The sequence below is a fragment of the Miscanthus floridulus genome, chromosome 11, assembly GCF_019320115.1.
Source record: "Miscanthus floridulus cultivar M001 chromosome 11, ASM1932011v1, whole genome shotgun sequence".
Taxonomy (NCBI): Eukaryota; Viridiplantae; Streptophyta; class Magnoliopsida; order Poales; family Poaceae; genus Miscanthus; species Miscanthus floridulus.
Genome location: NC_089590.1, coordinates 41,456,082 through 41,475,509, shown reverse-complemented (window position 1 = coordinate 41,475,509; position 19,428 = coordinate 41,456,082). Strand labels below are relative to the sequence as shown.

At 40.7% G+C, this 19,428-nt stretch overlaps 2 protein-coding genes across 3 annotated transcripts; one reads left to right on the top strand and one right to left on the bottom strand.

Moving 5' to 3' along the window:
• Window positions 1-2,091: 2,091 nt before the first annotated feature.
• LOC136494901 (ABC transporter B family member 29, chloroplastic-like) lies at window positions 2,092-10,316 on the top strand. Of its 2 annotated transcripts, XR_010768743.1 has the most exons (11): window positions 2,092-2,813; window positions 3,274-3,360; window positions 3,438-3,545; window positions 3,644-3,910; window positions 4,422-4,505; window positions 8,072-8,288; window positions 8,450-8,535; window positions 9,054-9,241; window positions 9,378-9,513; window positions 9,606-10,003; window positions 10,092-10,316. XR_010768743.1 is itself a non-coding variant. In XM_066491073.1 (10 exons), exons 1-10 carry the CDS (start codon window positions 2,160-2,162, stop codon window positions 9,753-9,755), a joined length of 1,977 nt encoding a protein of 658 aa, XP_066347170.1. In that variant the 5' UTR covers window positions 2,092-2,159; the 3' UTR covers window positions 9,756-10,315. The 2 variants fall into 2 exon arrangements, 1 of the variants encoding a protein (XP_066347170.1); XM_066491073.1 differs by having other exon boundaries at window positions 9,606-10,315.
• A 90-nt stretch (window positions 10,317-10,406) lies between these two features.
• Window positions 10,407-17,914, bottom strand: LOC136494900 (protein transport protein SEC23 D-like). Its single transcript, XM_066491072.1, has 14 exons — window positions 17,427-17,914; window positions 17,269-17,337; window positions 16,614-16,667; window positions 16,346-16,518; window positions 16,038-16,224; window positions 15,774-15,913; window positions 15,548-15,702; window positions 14,832-14,913; window positions 14,625-14,740; window positions 13,465-13,557; window positions 12,948-13,071; window positions 12,132-12,403; window positions 11,004-11,215; window positions 10,407-10,899 (listed from the first exon to the last, which is right to left on the bottom strand). The coding sequence occupies exons 1-14, from the start codon at window positions 17,758-17,760 to the stop codon at window positions 10,688-10,690; spliced, it is 2,223 nt and encodes a 740-aa protein (XP_066347169.1). The 5' UTR covers window positions 17,761-17,914; the 3' UTR covers window positions 10,407-10,687.
• Window positions 17,915-19,428: the final 1,514 nt, after the last annotated feature.

The following is a 19,428-nucleotide window of genomic DNA, read 5'->3' as shown; positions in this document are numbered from 1 at the left end:
TGTTGATACATCTTATGGACTACAGCGAGGTGCTATTTTCATAAATATTAAGATTAAATAATCATATATGGTTATATGTTGATGTACTGTGCTTCTATGCCTTATACCATACTAAAATATTAGATCAGATGAATGAGTATGGTTACTATAGTTTGTCCAAGGTACATGATAACAGCGTGTGTTTACCTATGTACTTATTACAGTTATTGCCTTACCAAAATATGTCAGACAGACTGATCTACCCCCTCTCTCATTCCCTTTTCATTTCCATCTAATTTTAGTTCTTTGCCTGCTTTTCTTCATGGGTATTTTTTTAAAAATTTTCAACATCCAAGTTCTTTGTTTATCCTATGGCTTAATCTACCAGTACACACCTCTGCCTCTATTGCGATTGAGTTAGCATCACACTTGCATGTTTTCTCGTTCTTGCTTTTTCACATTTTAATGTGCTGCTTTTGGTTTCTAATATCATGATCTTTGTTCCAACGTCCTACATTAAATTGCTGCAACCTGTCGTTAGCCAATGTGGCCTGCCATATGCTTAATTATCTCTTCTTCAAAAAAGCTTCCACATGATCTATTTTTTTGGCTTACACACCTACATGGCTTTATATTTTCCCATATGTGCTTCCTGCATTGTTCCTATTAGATTAACCCAAATGCAGGAAGCTGTCGTGTTTGTATTTCTTCATCTCTGTCAGCTTTTTCCTTTGGATAATAAGATCTGCTATTTTGCTTCAAACAGTTTGGTTTCGCTTTCTTAATTCCCTATTTCAGTCAGCGCTGCCTTTTCATGTCTCTCTCACACCATTAAGTTACTTACTACCAGGTCAGCAGGTGCACCAGCCTACCACCGATACCATCAGGCCTGTTCATGTCTCGGTACGTTGATTTAGTCTCCTCTATTTGTGTGTATCTGTCTGTTAGCACTTCTACATTTAGGTCATCTGCAACAAATAATTAAACACTGACGGTCTCCTTTTTGTTCCATCTGTGGATACTTCCACCGGAATTTTACCTTGATCAGACACTACTCAGCAAAACAACTCACGCTGCTTGCCATGCCTTACTTCATGATCTACAAATAGCTTTTATACCTGCATTTTGGAATCGTCGAGCACCTGACTTCTTACTCAGATCTTATGGATGCAGAACAGGATAGCCGGCTCATGATTTTGCAAGATGGAAAGGTTTACAGTTGTGCTCTGAACGCTGCCCAGACCACGCAATGACAACAAACAAGAAGACTGTTTTAATTTAGTAGGTTTGGTGTTTATGTATTGTCTAATTACGTCCAGTATAGTTAAACACTACCTAATTCTGTTCTTCGTCATGCAACTGCCTACATCGTCCTGTAGTATCCTTCAAACAACAATTGTACTGTATATGTACCAAAAAAACGTATATCTATGAATATATCCACGTATCATTCTTACATAATGTCAAGCTGTATTGCCCACACTTTGCTCGTCCACGCGCTCAATGACGCGCACCGTATGTGACATACAAAACTTCAATGTATATTCATGTGTACTTACTCGCCGGCGCGCGCGATGGCGCGCAATTTGTACTAGTATTGTATTTAAAGAGTCTCTCAAAATTAAAGAGTAGTAAAAAAGGACAATTTTGAATAGCGGAAAATGAAAAGGGATTTAGGGTTTGTTTGATCCATTAGTACTAAACATACTTGCTAATAAATCTGCTAACTACTAGTTGGATTGCTAACTATTAGTTCTATTAGTAGGTTTAGAGTTGCTAATAGTTTATTTGCACCTGCAACTCACTGTCCAACCACCTTTTAGCAGGTGGATCTAAGCAGCCCTATGTTAAAAATTACTCCCTCCGTTTCAAATTATAAAACGTTTTGGCTTTTCTAGTTTCATAGTTTTTGCTACGTACATAGATATATATATATTATGACTAGATATATAATAAAAGTTATGAATCTAGAAATATCATCAATAATTTGGGGCAGAGAAAGTATCTATCTAAAATTAGTAGCTAGTGCTAATGAATCTAAGCAGTCCCTTGAGTCGAGCATGATTTAGAGAGAGCCGGCCCATCAGGTGTAGACGTTGGTGACGTGGCGCGTGAGCCGTTCAGCTTTGAGCTTTCTGTCCTGGTGCCGGCGACGTCGCATCTTTTTCCCGCACCTTCGCATGATCGCATCGTATGCCACTTCAGACGCCATGGCCGTGGCTCCGCCTCTCTCCACCCTCGTCTCCCGAACTCTAACCTCAAACCCGTACCTCTCGCCGCGGACCCACGTTGGCGTGGCTCATGCGCGGACGCGGGCTCTGATGCCGACACCGGCTGCGGCGTGCGCCTTCCGATTCAGTTTCCGTGTTCGCGCCACCGCCAGTGGCGCGAAGCCGCCGCCGCCGCCTTATCCTCTAGCCGATGTCTTCCCCTACATTACCGCCGAGTGGGAGACCGTCGCGAAGGGTTGGGCGTGCGCCGCCGTCGCCGTATACTGCCTCGCCGGCGCAGTGCCCGCCGCGGGGCGCCTGCCGCGCGCGCTCGCCGGCGGCGGCGGGGGAGGGGGCGCGGCTGTTGAGGTGGCGGCCAGGGGCGGGATCACCCTCGCTGCGTTCGCATCGGCGCGCGCCGCCGCCGCGTACGCGCAACAGGCGTTTCTCTGGGAGGCGGCGCTGCGGGCGGCGGGGCGGCTCCGGGAGCGCGCCTTCGAGCGCCTCCTGGAGCGCGACCTCGCGTTCTTCGAGGGCAGGGGTGGGGTGGCTGCGGGCGACATCGCGCACCGGATCACCGATGAGGCGGACGATGTCGCGGACGCCTTGTTCTCCGTGCTCAACGTGAGGTTCCTGGAGCCTTGCATTCGTCCTTAGTTTTATCTTGTTGCCGATCGACTCGCACTCGCTTCAGTGAACAACAAACCTTTGTAGAAATTCTTGCTTATGTGTAGGTTGCCATGTTTGATTAGTTTTATGGAATGTAGGTTAACTGTTCGAGGAAATGCCTGCATAGCAGTTAGTTAATTGTTGATTTGGTAGTCTTCAGATTCAAAATTTGAACTTTCTGATCCAGATCTTCCTCTACCACTAGTAAGCATCTGGTAACCGGTCAAATTTTCACCAAATTTGATTGCACTTTCTGATCTTCAAATGTGTTGATTACTTCAATCATGGATGCAAAAACCTCCAAAATAACACAAATCATTATGGATGCTGTAATGGTAACAGTCCGAGTGTCCAACTCCCTGCCAATGCATGGTAATTTGCACATACATGGATTCTGACTACTAATTTGACACAGACGATTGTGCCGACAAGCTTGCAGTTGATAACGATGGCCATTCAGATGGTGACAATCAATCCCATGCTCTCATTGCTTGCAGCAACGGTAGCCAAGTCCACAGTTCATATTGTTGTTTCATGATCACTTCTATTTGCATTGTTTAATTTCCATTGTATAAACAGGTAATTCCATGCATGTGCTTCGTCATAGTCAGTCTTGGTAAAAGGCTTCGTCAAATATCCAAGGAGGCGCATCTTAGCCTTGCCATGCTCACAGCATATCTCAACGATGTCTGGTTTAGTCGTAATTAATTGTTCACTTGCATATGAAAAATAATCAACGGCTGTGCAAGGACTTCTATTTACAACTTTATGAATTTCCTTTGTAGGTACTTCCGTCTATGCTCACTGTGAAGGCAAACAACGGGGAATTTAAGGAGATCATGAGATTCCAAAAGTTAGCTCGTGCTGATCTAAAGAATAATTTGAGTAAGAAGAAAATGAAGACTCTCATACCTCAAGCTGTTCGAGCAACATACATTGGGGGCCTGCTTGTGCTCTGTGCTGGGTCAATAATTGTTTCGGGCTCATCCTTTGATGCTGAAGAGTTTCTGTCTTTCCTGACAGCACTTGCTCTTGTTGTGGAGCCTATTCAGGTCAATTGAGCATTTACATTAATTAGTTTCCTATTGTGTATGTTGCTTTCTCACCTTTTTTTCTTGTATGAGAAGTTACACTGTTTTTGAACGTAAGAGAAGTTACACATTTACACTAGCTACTTTAAATCAAAATGGATAAACATATGCAATTATGCCAATAAGATAATTGCCTGGATTGTAAAAATAAATTATTAAATTTGAAGTACGCTTTGTGTACTGAAAATGTTCATGCAATTCAGTGTCCTAAATAATTACAAATTTCCTTTCTCCATCCCGTGGGAGCATTGAGTATCTTCCCCGGAAGACTTTGTCTCATGAATAAGAATTATCAAAGGATGTTTGCATTGGAAGCTGAAGAGATGGTTATTTTGTTTGAGAAAACTTTGTCTCATGTGATAGTATATTTACCTTCTTTCCTATTATTTTCTTGCATGTAGTCATGTGCCACTTCTTTTGTATTAAGCATGATCTTGATTTAGTTCTAATTGCAGCTTGTTCTAATGCATAGGATGCAGGGAAGGCATACAATGAATATAAGCAAGGACAACCAGCATTAGAACGCATATTTGATCTTATGAGGTTCAACCCTGAGGTATTCACTATCTCTTGTTTCTTATTGATTGATTTTTTTTCCTTTTTCATTATATTATAAGAAGAGTATTCAGTAACCTATACTATCCAAAAGTATATTAATCTTTTCATTACAAAAAAAAAAAAAAAAAAAAAAAACTTTAACACGCAGGAGAGGTGCATTCAAATAGAGAAAATGGTTCATGACACCTGCACACTTGCACACACACACTTGTATAAAGATCAGATCACATGCCACAAACATGAACGAACCAACAACAAAATCAGTTCACAGTAGTAACACATCTGGAGGCCGAATCTCCTGAATAGAACACAAACCTGCTTAGCAAATAAAATTATAAATTAACAAAAAACTAGGCTGGTGGCAGAAAGATCTCCCCGCGTTATTATGTTAAGAACAAACTCTCAACCGTACCGGCTGAGAACCCCCCAAACCCAGCTTCACCCTATAGGGCAGATCACGCTGCAACTAGGCCCAAACCAAACCACAAGCAGATGTCACCATAGGCCAGCGCCTGCCACTATTTTTGTTGGGCTGCCACAAGGATTTTGAACACTGGTTGGTGTCTCCTGAAGTGGGGATACAAAGGTACAACAATAACAACAACAACAAAGCCTTTAAGTCCCAAACAAGTTGGGGTAGGCTAGAGTTGAAACCCAGCAGAAGCAATCAAGGTTCAGGCACGTGATCTTCCAAGCACTCCTATCTAAGGCTAAGTCTTTAGATATATTCCATCCTTTCAAGTCTCCTTTTATTGCCTCTACCCAAGTCAACTTCGGTCTTCCTCTGTCTCGCTTCACGTTACTATCCTGGCTTAGGATTCCACTACGCACCGGTGCCTCTGGAGGTCTCCGTTGGACATGTCCAAACCATCTCAACCGGTGTTGGACAAGCTTTCTTCAATTGGTGCTACCCCTAATCTATCACGTATATCATCGTTCCGAACTCGATCCCTTCTTGTATGACCGTAAATCCAACGCAACATACGCATTTCCGCGACACTTATCTGTTGAACATGTCGTCTTTTCGTAGACCAACATTCTGCACCATACAACATAGCAGGTCTAATCGCCGTCCTATAAAACTTGCCTTTTAGCTTCTGTGGTACCCTTTTGTCACATAGGACACCAGATGCTTGCCGCCACTTCATCCACCCTGCTTTGATTCTATGGCTAACATCTTCATCAATATCCCCGTCTCTCTGTAGCATTGATCCTAAATATCGAAAGGTATCCTTCCTATGCACTACTTGACCTTCCAAACTAATATCTTCCTTCTCCTGAATAGTAGTGACGAAGTCACATCTTTTATACTCAGTTTTAGTTCCACTGAGTCTAAAATCTTTGGATTCCAAAGTCTCCCGCCATAACTCCAGTTTCTGATTCACTCCTGTTCGGTTTTCATCAACTAGCACTACATCGTCCGCGAAAAGCATACACCAAGGGATGTCCCCTTGTATGTCCCTTGTGACCTCATCCATCACTAAGGCAAACAAATAAAGGCTCAAAGCTGACCCTTGATGTAGTCCTATCATAATCGGGAAGTCATCCGTGTCTCTATCACTTGTTCGAACTCTAGTCACAACATTGTTGTACATGTCCTTAATGAGCCCGACGTACTTCGTTTGGACTTTATGTTTGTCCAAAGCCCACCACATAATATTCCTTGGTATTTTATCATAAGCCTTCTCCAAGTCAATAAAAACCATATGTAGGTCCTTCTTCTTCTCCCTATACCGCTCCATAACTTATCTTATTAAGAAAATGGCTTCCACGGTTGACCTTCCAGGCATGAAACCAAATTGGTTCATAGAGACCCGCGTTATTGCTCTCAAGCGATGCTCGATAACTCTCTCCCATAGCTTCATAGTATGACTCATCAACTTAATTCCCCGGTAATTAGTACAAATTTGAATATCCTCTTTATTCTTGTAGATCGGTACCAATATACTTCTCCTCCACTTATCAGGCATCTTGTTCGATCGAAAAATATGGTTGAACAGCTTGGTTAGCCATACTATAACTATGTCCCTGAGGCATCTCCACACCTCGATTGGGATACCATCCGGTCCCATCGCCTTACCTCCTTTCATCCTTTTCAACGTCTCTCTGACCTCAGATTCTTGGATTCTCCGCACAAAGCGCCTATTGGTGTCATCAAAAGAGTCATCCAACTAAAAGGTTGTGTCCGTATTCTCACCATTGAATAATTTGTCAAAATACTCTTGCCATCGATGTCGGATCTCATCCTCCTTCACCAAGAGATGCTCCCTTTCATCCTTAATGCACTTAACTTGGTTGAAGTCCCTTGTCTTTCTCTCACGAACCCTAGCCATCCTATAAATGTCCTTCTCTCCTTCCTTCGTACTCAAACGTTGGTAAAGATCCTCGTACGCTCTACCCTTTGCCACACTTACAGCTCGCTTTGCAGTCTTCTTTGCCACCTTGTACTTCTCTATGTTGTCCACACTCCTGTCATGATACAAGCGTCTATAGCACTCTTTCTTCTCCTTAATAGCCCTTTGGACTTCCTCGTTCCACCACCTAAGTATCTTTAGCCTCGCCTCCACTTCCTTTGGTTACTCCACACACCTCTGAGGCCACCTTCCGACAAGGGTGTTTTTAACAAAACACACTTTCCTAGCAAATACATGGGTGGTTAAGCGGTGATGGGTAGACTCATTAGTTTGGTCTCAAAGCGAGCATGTCTCCAGGTGATAAGACATCTTCAAGCTAAACAGTCAGCTGTTCAGTAGAGGTTATGGCCAATCAGCCTGAGAAACGATTTGCATTTCATTGGAGCCCAAGTTTATAATTTATATTTCAAAAGCTCAAAAACTAATGGATCCATAGAAGAATGTGTTGTATGCAAATTTTGTCGAATAAACACCTGACTTGGAGAAGTTCCAGCAGTGTTGATATCAACTCAGACATGATATCCGAAAAAAAATGTGAACGCAAGACATGATATCCGAAATGTCTAGATATTCCCGAAGCAATGACAGAAGGTGCTCCACGTATATCCTCGGCAGAAGGCGCTTGTAGACTATTCGTTTAGGAACAAGGGCTACTGGATGAGAGGCAAGCTCAAAAACCGTCTGCTCCTATAACCATCTATCCGACCAAAATGAATTGCGGGGGAAACCGTCAAGATTGAAAATGGCACCTTAACATTTGCATAGATCAGCAGCTCAAATTCCACCCATGGTTTGACTGGCTGTGTACAATAGCCGCCATTGGCCTGTTCCTTTCCCTTCCATAAGAACCCATGGAAAATTTTGTCTATAACCTTGATTACTCTTACCAGGAGATCTGCAGCGTACCTATTTAACTATTTTATTTTGTATAAGCTGATCAAGTTTTTTTTAGTTATCCTTTGCCGGTGGAGACGCTGCTTGAAGGAACAAAGAAATGTATTGGGGTTTGATTAAATTAATTTGACATTTCAGTTTTCGAGAAAATATCATTTTGTGCAGAATGTGCTTAGTTTTGATTTAACCAAGAAAATGCGGTACATTGTTGTTGTTTCACTCTAGTGATGAGTCACTTCCTTCTTTGTGTTTCTAGGTGACTGATAAGCCAAGGGCAATTCATTTACAAAGTGTTAATGGGGACATTAAGTTCCATGATGTTACATTTAGATATGATGATGGCATGCCTCCAGTGGCAGATGGTGTGAATCTTCATATTAGACCAGGAGAAATAATTGCTTTTGTTGGACCTTCTGGTGGAGGCAAAACTACTCTTGCCAAATTACTCCTCCGTCTTTATCATCCACAAAAAGGTATTGAACTAAACAGCAGTAAAATAATGAGCAGATTTTGTATAAATCCTTGTATATGTCTTCGTCTTTTACCTAAAGCTCAAGATTTCACACTTCCTTTTTCTTGGTCATTTAAACTGTATAGTTTCTTATATCATGGATTTAATTCTGTTTCCTTGTAGGGTATATTCTTCTGGACAACCATGATATTCAGGACATTCAATTGCAATGCTTGAGAACACATATTGCTTTTGTTTCACAGGACACTGTAAGTCTGGTGCATACATGATCTCCCCTTCTATTGTTGTCTCCTCAAATGCTGTTATCTTCCCAGATTAGATCCTTTATAAATGCAGAGACACGTGGCAAATAGAATGTAAGTCATATTTTTAAGATTTTATAGTTTGTTTTCTATTTGTGAAACAGTATTGTCCTGCGGTTAGATCATTGTATCATGTGAATAGCAAAGTCGTATTTTCATGTCAACCGATGGATAAATCTATTATACTAAGTGGTTCAAGTTCTTGATTAGAAATTGTATGTTCAAGTATGGAACTCTTAGTTCTCCATTTTGGTGATTGCTGTTCTGCCGCATCACATTCTCAGTGTTTGAAATGATATTTTATTAACCTTTCATATGCACTTCTAATGAAAAACTAGTTCAGTAGTGCTCAATCGTCAACAAAAGATACAATTCTAAGTATCTCTATGTTTTGCGTGTAGGGTTATGTATGTTTTTCATTATCATCGTGTTCCCGCATTATTCATTTCTTGTTTATTTCTTAGATGCTATTTTCTGGGACAATTGCTGAAAACATTGCTTATAGAGACCCTGTGGGAGATATTAACATGAATAGGGTTGAGTACGCTGCTAAGATTGCCAATGCTGAGGAGTTCATTAAGATGTTGCCAGAAGGATACGATTCAAATGTGGGACAGAGAGGTTCTAGTTTGAGCGGTGGACAGAAGCAAAGGTAACTCAGCTCCAGTTTTCAGACTACCTCGTATCACAAGCTAAACAAGTGAAACATGTTGACCACACACTATCCAGTAGCCTCTTTTGTACCGGAGCAGATCCGTTTAATTTGTACAGTGTGTTTTTTTCCGCAGGTTGTCTATTGCCAGGGCAATCTATCAGAATTCTTCCATATTGATAATGGATGAAGCAACTTCTGCTTTGGATATGAGATCTGAGCTGCTACTGAAAGAAGCACTTAGTAATCTAATCACAAAACACTCGGTCACAGTAAGTTTTTGTGTGGCCATTCCTGCATTGGCGTGCTTTCCAATATCAATATATTGCTAAGTAACTTCTTCCCTTGCTGTGATTGAATACAGGTTATCATCATTGCTCATCGACAGGAAATGGTCCTAATGGCTGAGAGGATTATTTCACTAGAGCGTGGTGAATTGCGAGAGATGTCAAAACCAGCATTTTTGTCTCAAGATGGTCACTTCAGCTCACCAAAGATCAGGAGTCCAAATTAGGGTGAGACTTGGCATGGGTAATTCTCTCATGAAGATATGTGCATATCATTCACCATGAAAGAAAATGAATGATAGAATCACCTCTCTTTCCTGAGCCCTGCTCAGAACTTTGGCTTCTTGAAACCTTGTTTCATGCCAACAGCAACAAATCTGTCAACATTATCAAAGGTCGTCTGCCGGAGAAAATAGCAGGCTGCCTCAGCAGCATTGCCTCCTACCTGCTGCAAGATCCTCCTCAACAAAAAAAGGTCAAATCAGGCTTTAGGGTTTTAACAATTTTCCCACGCATGAAAAGCACATCCTTACATTTTCCCCTTCCCCCTTGTCTGCATGCAGGATGCAGTAGTTGAGCTGTATATATGCCTTCAGGCTTCCTGCCGAAATAAATGTATTCACTTTGGAAAATTTTTTCTATGTTTTATGCTGCCACTAGTACAAAATCTAGATTGGTGCGTTTCAGAATCACCAGGTAGCAAACGTGTAACTGAGGTAGCGACAGAAACAACGTAAGAGAAGTAATAATCTTTGAGGAAAAACAGTACGTACATTGCAACACCAAACGCTGAAAATGATATCAAGCACCTTCGAACTATAGAGCAATCTAGAAATATATTTAACGAGTATTTCAGCAATGGATGTAGCAAATGCGAATTTTAGCAACAGGCAATCTGCAAATATATAGCGCATGAGTGTTTGAACACCACACCTATAGCATTGTAGTGCGGTCTTGTTAAGGAAGGCTTTAAAATTCATCTAGCTATCTGTAAAAAATGGCGAACCCATCAAGCACACACCATATAGATACAAAAACGTCTGCTGGTAAACCAGCAAAGTACTTGACTCTTTCTATTCATGACAGTACTTCTGGGTTGCAAGGGTCATGACCCGTATAACATCCAGTTCAGCAATCGAGAGACAGGTGACACTGGTCCTCAAATGCTATGCTCAGCCACTTTACTTCTAACCTCATCAAGGAATGAGCTGAAACCTGTGGAGCTAGATAATAGGGAGCCATCCAAGGTCTGATCCTCAACAAGGTAGTTCTCAAATTCTGTAGTGTCATCATGTGCTCCGTGAATGAAAACCAGTTTGGGTGTTATATTCCTTTCTTGTTTTAGTCTATCGACTGTTGATCTCAGCAGACCTGCCAACGTCATTTCATTGTTAGGACAGGAGAGGAGGCACACATTGGTAGGATAATGACTTAGTGAGAGTGCATGATGAATGAAAGAAAAAGATTATTCTCACAGTCACGTGGAGGAGGAAAAGGGATTTCACTACTAGCTGTAGGTGAGTAATACACCAGAAGGTCTTTGTATGCATCAAGAAGAAATATTGGCCTCTCACTGGTGAACACGGTCCGGCTTAGTGATTGATGTACTTCTGCTTCTACATCGGGGGAGGAGTATGAAATCAACGTAGGCCAAATAGCCTGCCGAAGCGAAGCTGGCTCCAGTGCACTGCCCATAAAATAGATGCAAACAATATTGATCTAATGTCGATTGAAATCAAGTTTAGATGTTCCCAGACTAACCGCCACAAATTGAACTACCAAAAGTAAGATGAGACGGGAAAAATACCAGAAAACCAACACTTAAATTTGAATTGACTAGTCAGATAAGTAGGAGATCAGTAACTATGATCCGCGTAAATTCTAATGTATTTACACTTTGGTTCAACTACCACCCACGACATAATAATACAAGCTTCATGCCTGTGGTTGCATCATATACAAGCTTACATGCATCACCCATATAATGTGCCTCCACATTTACTATTGTGTTTGATACTCCGTACAACAGTCATCCAAATTGAAATATGTAAAACCATACTTCCATAGCTCGATAATAAGAAAATAAAACGAGAAATCTCAATATTTCTTTTTAAAAAAATGCAGCCCACAGGTGGGATCAGAACAAGGGCTCAAAATCCTTGTTCTTCTTAGAAACAGTTACAAGCTCTCATCTTTAAGCTCAACAAACTACATAAATTCGTATTTTTCCCTAGCTAGTGCTAAGTTCTATAACAAGCTAACGGTATGCCAGAGTTGCTATTAAGGCACACGAATAGTACCTCGGTACTTCAGCATGAGATTAGGGAGGTTAAGACAGATTAGTTAGGATATCTATTGTATGTTAGGCTCTCATCTTATCTAGAGTTTGCTAGTCAAGTTATTACAGACTTACATTCAGGTGGCTAAGGTTTATATATGGCCCCTTGCCATCCCTTTGGAAGCAATAAAGTGATAAAGAATCAATTTAAGACTTTCCAATCTATAGGCTAATGCCTCCCATAGTAGTTGACTATGCCTGGCTATCCTCTCGGAAGTGTTTACACCTAATGAACTAGGATTAGTTACAGAAGAAGAGACATTACCTCAAGAGGCATTGCAAATATGTCACATAATCTGGATGAATGCCTTCACTGCTGACTTGAAGCAGGGGGCTTAATAGAATAGCAAACACAAACCATGACAGAGGCTGCAGTTGTGAGCAGTGCGAGAAATTAACATCAATATTATACGTCACAGTACCACCTCCAGATGTGACATTCTTGTATGCTTTGTTGTACTGAGCAATGACAACCACCAACCAATCTTGGAGCCACAGCCTTGTTTCCAGCTCATCACTTAAAGAAGCCAAAATAACCTGAAAATGGAACTCTGTTTAAACCTGAAATTGAATGGCCTGTGAAACAGATAGGCATGGCAATCATAATTCATAAACACATTTCTCTTTCTTGTTTTGTACTTTGATCAGCAAGCTGGAATTTGTATTGGTAAGGGCATATATATGTTCAGAATGCAAAGTGAAATCAGGCAGTCACATACAGTATGTCCCCTTAGGATTGTGCATTGGTAAATGAGATGGTTGAGTTTAAACCATGATAGAATTTCTTGTCCTGAATTGTGGGTACACTATTTAGTCTTTACCATGACAGTCCAACACTGATGAAATTGAGATCTCTTCTTGCATATTAACACAATCAGACAATGCATTTTCAAATAGGGGAATTCAACATTTGCTGGACTGAAGAAATTACACTGCACCACTTGGTTACCGACTGTCATTGTAGCAAAGTTGTAGTAAGGGGACAACAATCACTGCTTTGACAATAATCAAAATCATGTGCTTACAACAAACAACGAATCAGACTTGTGCTCGATCAACAAAATATTGATAAAGAATCTACCTGGTGTACTAGTATTGTCAAAACAACATCTGGATCAACAAAGTCGTAAAGGTCCCAGATATTAGCAGTTGTGTTGTACTGGATAGTCCGCACTCTTAGCCTCCTTTCCAACAAGTATTTAGATCTGGAAAAGGTACATTACGTTACAAAATATATCATCACCCTATCTTTGTGTATAGAAATTTCTGCTAGAATGTCAAATCTCAATCTACCAATCAGAAAATGCTTAACGAGCAAGTTGCAAACTAAGCATTACAGAAGCGCACAAAGTTTACTTTGTTTATATTGTCTACACTGAAACATGGACATCTCGCACATAAGAAACATACAGCAGGATGTCAATTAAGAGTGAGATTTGAGAAGATTTCAGAATAGTAATATTGACACTAAAATGACTAAAACCATAAATGATACATATAGAGATTGCATAGAAATGTGAGCACACTACTTGAACACTGGACTTGAAAACAGTAACGTGCTACTTGAATGACTGATCACAGGCTGTAAACAAATGTACCTGCTCCCAGAATTTGGAAAATCTGATGTATCACCATTGTGCACAAGCACTGTGTACTTAAATGCAATTTGAATAATAGGAGGGCTTGACTTCCTGCAGGCACAAAAATAAATGGCGCCGTAAGAATTTAGAGATAAACTGTGCATTTACAGAACAGTTCAAACTATTTAGCTGAAGATTTACAGTTATTTTGTGTGACTGATGTAATGGGCCAGTAGCCATACAGTTACACAGCTGGTTGTTTACTTTTTACATATTAGCTGTTCAAATTTGTTTCTAACGCAATTAATAGTAATTGCAATTAACCATTGCAACATGTTTCTTAGACAACTTTGTTTCATTTCTACTTAGGCCCTCGTAGAAAATATCCAGTTATGCTGTCTTTCATCATTGTACAGACTCCTTTTAGATCCCAAATGTCAGGATGATGTTGGAACATCAACTAAAAGGTTATCATATTCTCATTTCCACTAATTAATATTGAAATTCTCTATCCGCCTTAGATAAATTATAGGCTTCTTGTCCTTTGATTAGTGGTGAAATATTCCATACAAAATAAAGATAAACAAAAACTATGAAAGAAATTCTGAGCATAATATGTGGGACATATGGAGAAGGTGTGACATGTCAATGTATTCCAAAATTTCTTATGGATTTGATCAGCTCCATTACAAGACAGAATTCAACCTTCCTGATTTCAACTATGAATAATGAATGCAGAACTTCATCATGGTTCATTATGGCGACAACAAATCGGCTTCCACTTTACCATCTTGGCCAGGCACAATTAAACATGTTATTTTGGTCTAAACTCAACTCACTGATATCCTCAACAGAGGTTTGACATATGAAATCAATTAGGACTTCAATAAAGAAGGCTTATACCCACTGGCAATCCTAGCCTTCTAGGTATTCCAGCTAGTAGGGGAAAATCTGATTTTCTGATACAACAACCTAGAAACAATTTCGCACAACTAATTACTACTAACAACCAAGGATGCACCCTTCAAAGAAAACAACCAAGGATGCAGAATAATATAAGTTTCTATTTGTCAAAGCACAGAAGGGAAATCCCATATTACTTATGGTTGAGAAAAAATGAGGGTTAACTTATGGAAAGCATATATTATGGGAAAGCCTGGAACTAGAATGTTTGTTACCTGGAAAATTGTGAATCCTTTTCAAACTCAAAGTCGTAACTGTATGTAGCAAAAGAGTCACAACAATTTATGTGCTGAACATGCATGTACTGAGGATCTGGGAAGAAATGGCCATACTGTTGAACATAAAAGAAAATAAACATGTCAGACACAACTACATATGAAGAAGCTGATGTAAGTAATGCACATATCCCTCAGAGTATTTACAGAATCAGCAATCTTGAACTGTGATGATGTTCTCAATCGCATTACACATCCAAAAGCATAGGGACGACTCAACATCTTGTATCTGAACAAAAGGCAGATAAAAAAATCAGAGTACTGCGCTACTGCTTTGTAGCTACTTACTCCTTTTAATGATATGGCAGATCATTTGTTCTTTATCTTGTTTCAAAATTCAAGGACCTAGAAGAATCAAGAATTCCCTATCCATGGTAGCATCATGTTATTAATGCCATCTTGTTTATGGGTGTGGATTTGTCAGCCTTTACTTTGTATCACCTTGGTTTCACCATTCCATAATCAAAAGTGTTATGGGACCTTATATGCTACTACAAGTATATAAAACCAGTGCACATAAAGAATATGCAGAATGCTTTCGTGTTTTATACATTTGGGTATCTATCTTATAGCATGGACATCTAGGCAGCACACAACCAAGAACTAACATTAATTTTCATCGTGCTGTTTGGGTTTAAGCAAATTCAACATAATCCAGTACTAAAACATTGACCACATAATAAAAATTTTGATAATCTATTATTAGGGACAGCTCTCCACTATTGGTATAAAGAAGAATAGCCTAAGCATTTACCCAATAAATCTGGTAGAGGAAACAATAAATCATCTAAATATAATTTAATTTTAAGTCATGGTCTAACTGCTGAATACATGAGAAACATAAAGATGGTGACCGAACTTACATATCTTGCGGAAGTGTTGATTCATCTGTACTTGAATACAGAAACAGTGATCCACCACTCTCAATACTCAGAACTTTCAGGGAAGTAAGGTCAGTGTATTCATTAGTAATGGCAAAAAGGTCCACGCACACACCTGCTTGAACAGCACTAGTAGCCTGTGATATGCCAATCAGATATATTCTAAAATATTCTCATAGTGTATTGACTAATCTTTGTGCAAAATTACCAGATTTTTGTAGAAACTTGTCTGCTCCTGCAGCAATACATGATCAGCACCTCTTGCTTTACCAGCATTTTGGTCCTCACTTATATCCAGCTGCCCAGCCCCATAATTGGGTGGACCAGATAAAAATGCAAATATCCTAGCTGTTTTTTAATATATATATCAGAACAAGTTATAGTGGCAGACAAAATCAAGTACCACAGACCCACAGTCTTGAAACAAAATAACAAACATTAGTGTGGTCAAAGGCTCAAGGAATTAACATACCAAGCTCGAATGCATTTCCATATTCTGAACTTAGATAGTTGATAAGAACATCCAACGCTACACCAAAACCACGTATGTGATGCAATACATGATCCTGTCCTTCGTGCGCATTTGCAGCTACTTCCCAGGAAGACATTGGTTTAATTGTTTCAAGTGCTTCAGTAATGCGATCTTTGCAACTATCAATCTGTTAAGATGTAACTTGATATTAGCACATACAGTACAAGTCAGATGAATATTCTGGGACCAAAAGCCAAAGCCAAATACAAATAAGGAGAAAACTGTAACTAACAGCACAATTTACATACAGGAGCCAAAAATGAGCAAAGGGGCATGATATCTTCAAGGTCGACTTGTAAGGCACCATCAGAATCAGGAGGGATAAACACATTCTTCACAATAGGTATTGGACCTTGGACATCATATAATCCTATTTTGCTGCTAAATGTCAAAAGTCCAAATAGTGATCCTGGTGAAAGAGCTGCACGGAATCAAAAGATTAGTTCATATATAGCTTTATGAAAACTCCACGTATTATGCTTCAACCAAAAATTAGCTCCAAGGACTTAAGCTCACCTTCAAGAGCTGCTTGAAGAGCACTTTTGACTAGCTCCAAGAACTCCTCTGAAGCTAAAATGCAATATGAAAAAACAAACATCACAAACAGGTGAATTTCACCAAAAAGAGAGAGGAGAGTGAAAGTACGAAAGGTATAGATAAAAACTCACAGAATATACTATTGAATTTAAGTTTGTGGAGAACTTAATGATTCATTTATCAGATAAGACAGTATAACTTAAGCTGTAAGCCTAACAAATTGTGCCTAAAGATTTGACTGGCTAGGAACACCAAAAGTCAAGCACCAGCTTAATGGAAACGGATTTCATCGTTCAAAGGGAATTTTGAAACTGTGCTCATCAATCATCATAATGCTGCAACGTTGTTTCTCTTTTACAACTATATAAAAGCAACCAATTACACACCTGCATGTCTTTGACTGAGTTTTAGCCTTTTAGGGCATGGGCGCAGTAGGCACCAATGGGTGTCAATCTATGACGACCCTCTGCTGGCACTCAATATATGCAAATTGGACCATAATGTACTAAATTTAAGGCATGATTACCAGTACGGGGTCATATTCTTTATAGGAACAAAGTCACGTGTACCAATCACTAAAATGCTATGCTAGCGTCAAACGTGTACAGCTTGTGAAGGAACTGTAAGATCTTACAGGACAAGTCGACCGCCGCCACGTACACGGGCGTCGGAGCCGCCGCCACTGCCGCCTCGCCCTCCTCCCCTGCAAAATTCCACCACCACGTTACAGCAATACCGCACCGTACCACAGCGCGCTGCATCCAATCAGAACGGCGAGAGAGAAGCGTGTACCCGGGAGGAGGAGGTCGACGAACGCGGAGCGCATCTCGGGCGGGTCGTGGCCACCGTCGCGGGCGTAGCGCGCGGCGGCGTCGGCGGGGAGGTCATTCTCCGCGCCGCAGACAGCGCAGTTCCAGGACCAGCGGTCGAGCTGGCAGAGCAAGCTGAAGTAGGCAAAGCAGGACTGGCAGCGGGGGAGGATGTGGCCCTCGGCGCCGGTGGCCGGCTTGGAGCCGCGCTCATCTGTTGCAGAGAACGGAGTGACGGCGACGCCCCACGGCATGCCGCAGGCCTCGTGGAGCGCGGGGTCGGAGGGGAAGCAGGCGAGGCTCGGGCGCACCGCCATTGCCGCCGCGCGGATTTGGTTGGGGCTTGGATCTGGCGACGTGACGAGAGATCTCACTGTGTCTCGCGAGTGTTTTGGTGTGGTTTAACCAGTGGGCAGCCGGCAGGCCGCAGGGGCCTTTGTGTGCTGGACTGGAAATGAAACACACCACGGAAGCTGATCGGGAGCCTCTATTGTGATTTGTGATCTTGATGCCTGGAATGAACCAAACGATGTGATACTTTTCCTGATCAAGGTGTGGGGATTGAGGAATCTCTAATCACATGGGCGCTGCGCCAACTATGAAATTTTGACTTGAAGCCAACCGATTTGCATCATCGTATCTATGGCAAAAGAAACTATACTTTGAACGCCTTTGCAAATTTTACGCTCTTTTATTTATTACCCTAACTTAGTAAGGATTTAGAGGTGTGATTATTGTTTTTGATATGACGAAACAAGTTCATAATTGGAGAGGTAATAATTTCTTCAAGGCAAAGTTATGGCTTTGCGCATCTTTTTCGTTAGTATATAAAGATAGTGGCAAAGAAGATATGTGAAAGAATGAGAAAAGATGGGTATCTAATGCGTTTCAACTTTTTTAATGAAAACTAGAGTTTCTCCCCTCACACGACCATGCCTCTTTTTTTGTTAGAGTTAGGGTTACGGATTGAATTGGGTTTGGAGGGTCATCTCTTCAAATGACTATGGACATAGGCTAGCTTGCGGTGATTGCGAATGCAAAGGACGACAAGCAAAGCAAAGCGGTGATGACATCGTCGGTTGGTAGGGTAGAGGACCAAAGAGATAGGATGATATGATAATAGACATGAGAAAAAGGTTGCAGGTGCATAGTAGTATGGCACGTGTGATAGCAATAATGGCAAAAAGGAGCTCGAGCATGGGGGAGGAAGAATGCGTCAATTGTTACTAATGTTGTCCAACGACTAAAAAATCTAAGTGTTAGGGGTTAACGCGTCATCAGTTGTATGTGTGATAAGTTGTTCATGTCTAGCTAAGGCGGTGAACGTATGGTATTAGTTATATGATATGTCTGTGGTAAACTTATCTCTAGTTACATGTGCTAACACCTTATGCGCATGTATGTAGCTACTAAGGGTCGAACCTAAAACATTTTTTACATGTCTAAGGTGATTGTGTTATTGGTTGCATAGGCAAACCTTTTTGTGCATGCATGTGGCTACGATGGCAAACACATCGTTCCCCTAATACACACTATTTAAGCGGTACATTACTTCTATTTGATTGGCCATTTATCCTATTTCAACATCCATTTTACATGTTAAGTGACCATTTTGCTCAAATAATGACTAAATGACAAGTGACTAGCTATTTATCGTTTAGGAACGGTCAAAAGAAATGATACTTTGAATGCCTTTGCAAATTTTGGGCTCTTTTATTTATAACTCTAACTTAGTAAGGATTTAAAGGTATGATTATCGGTTTTGATATGATGAAACAATTTGGTAGTTGGAGAGGTAATAATTTCTTCTAAGGCAAAGTTGTGTCTTTGCACATCTTTTTGGTTAGTGCATAAAGATAGTGTAAAAAAGGATACGTGAAAGAAGGCAAAAAAATGGATAGTGAATGCATTTCAAGTTCTTTTCATGAAAGCCTTAGTTTCTCCACTCACACACCCATGCCCCTATATCATAGCATTAAATCTTC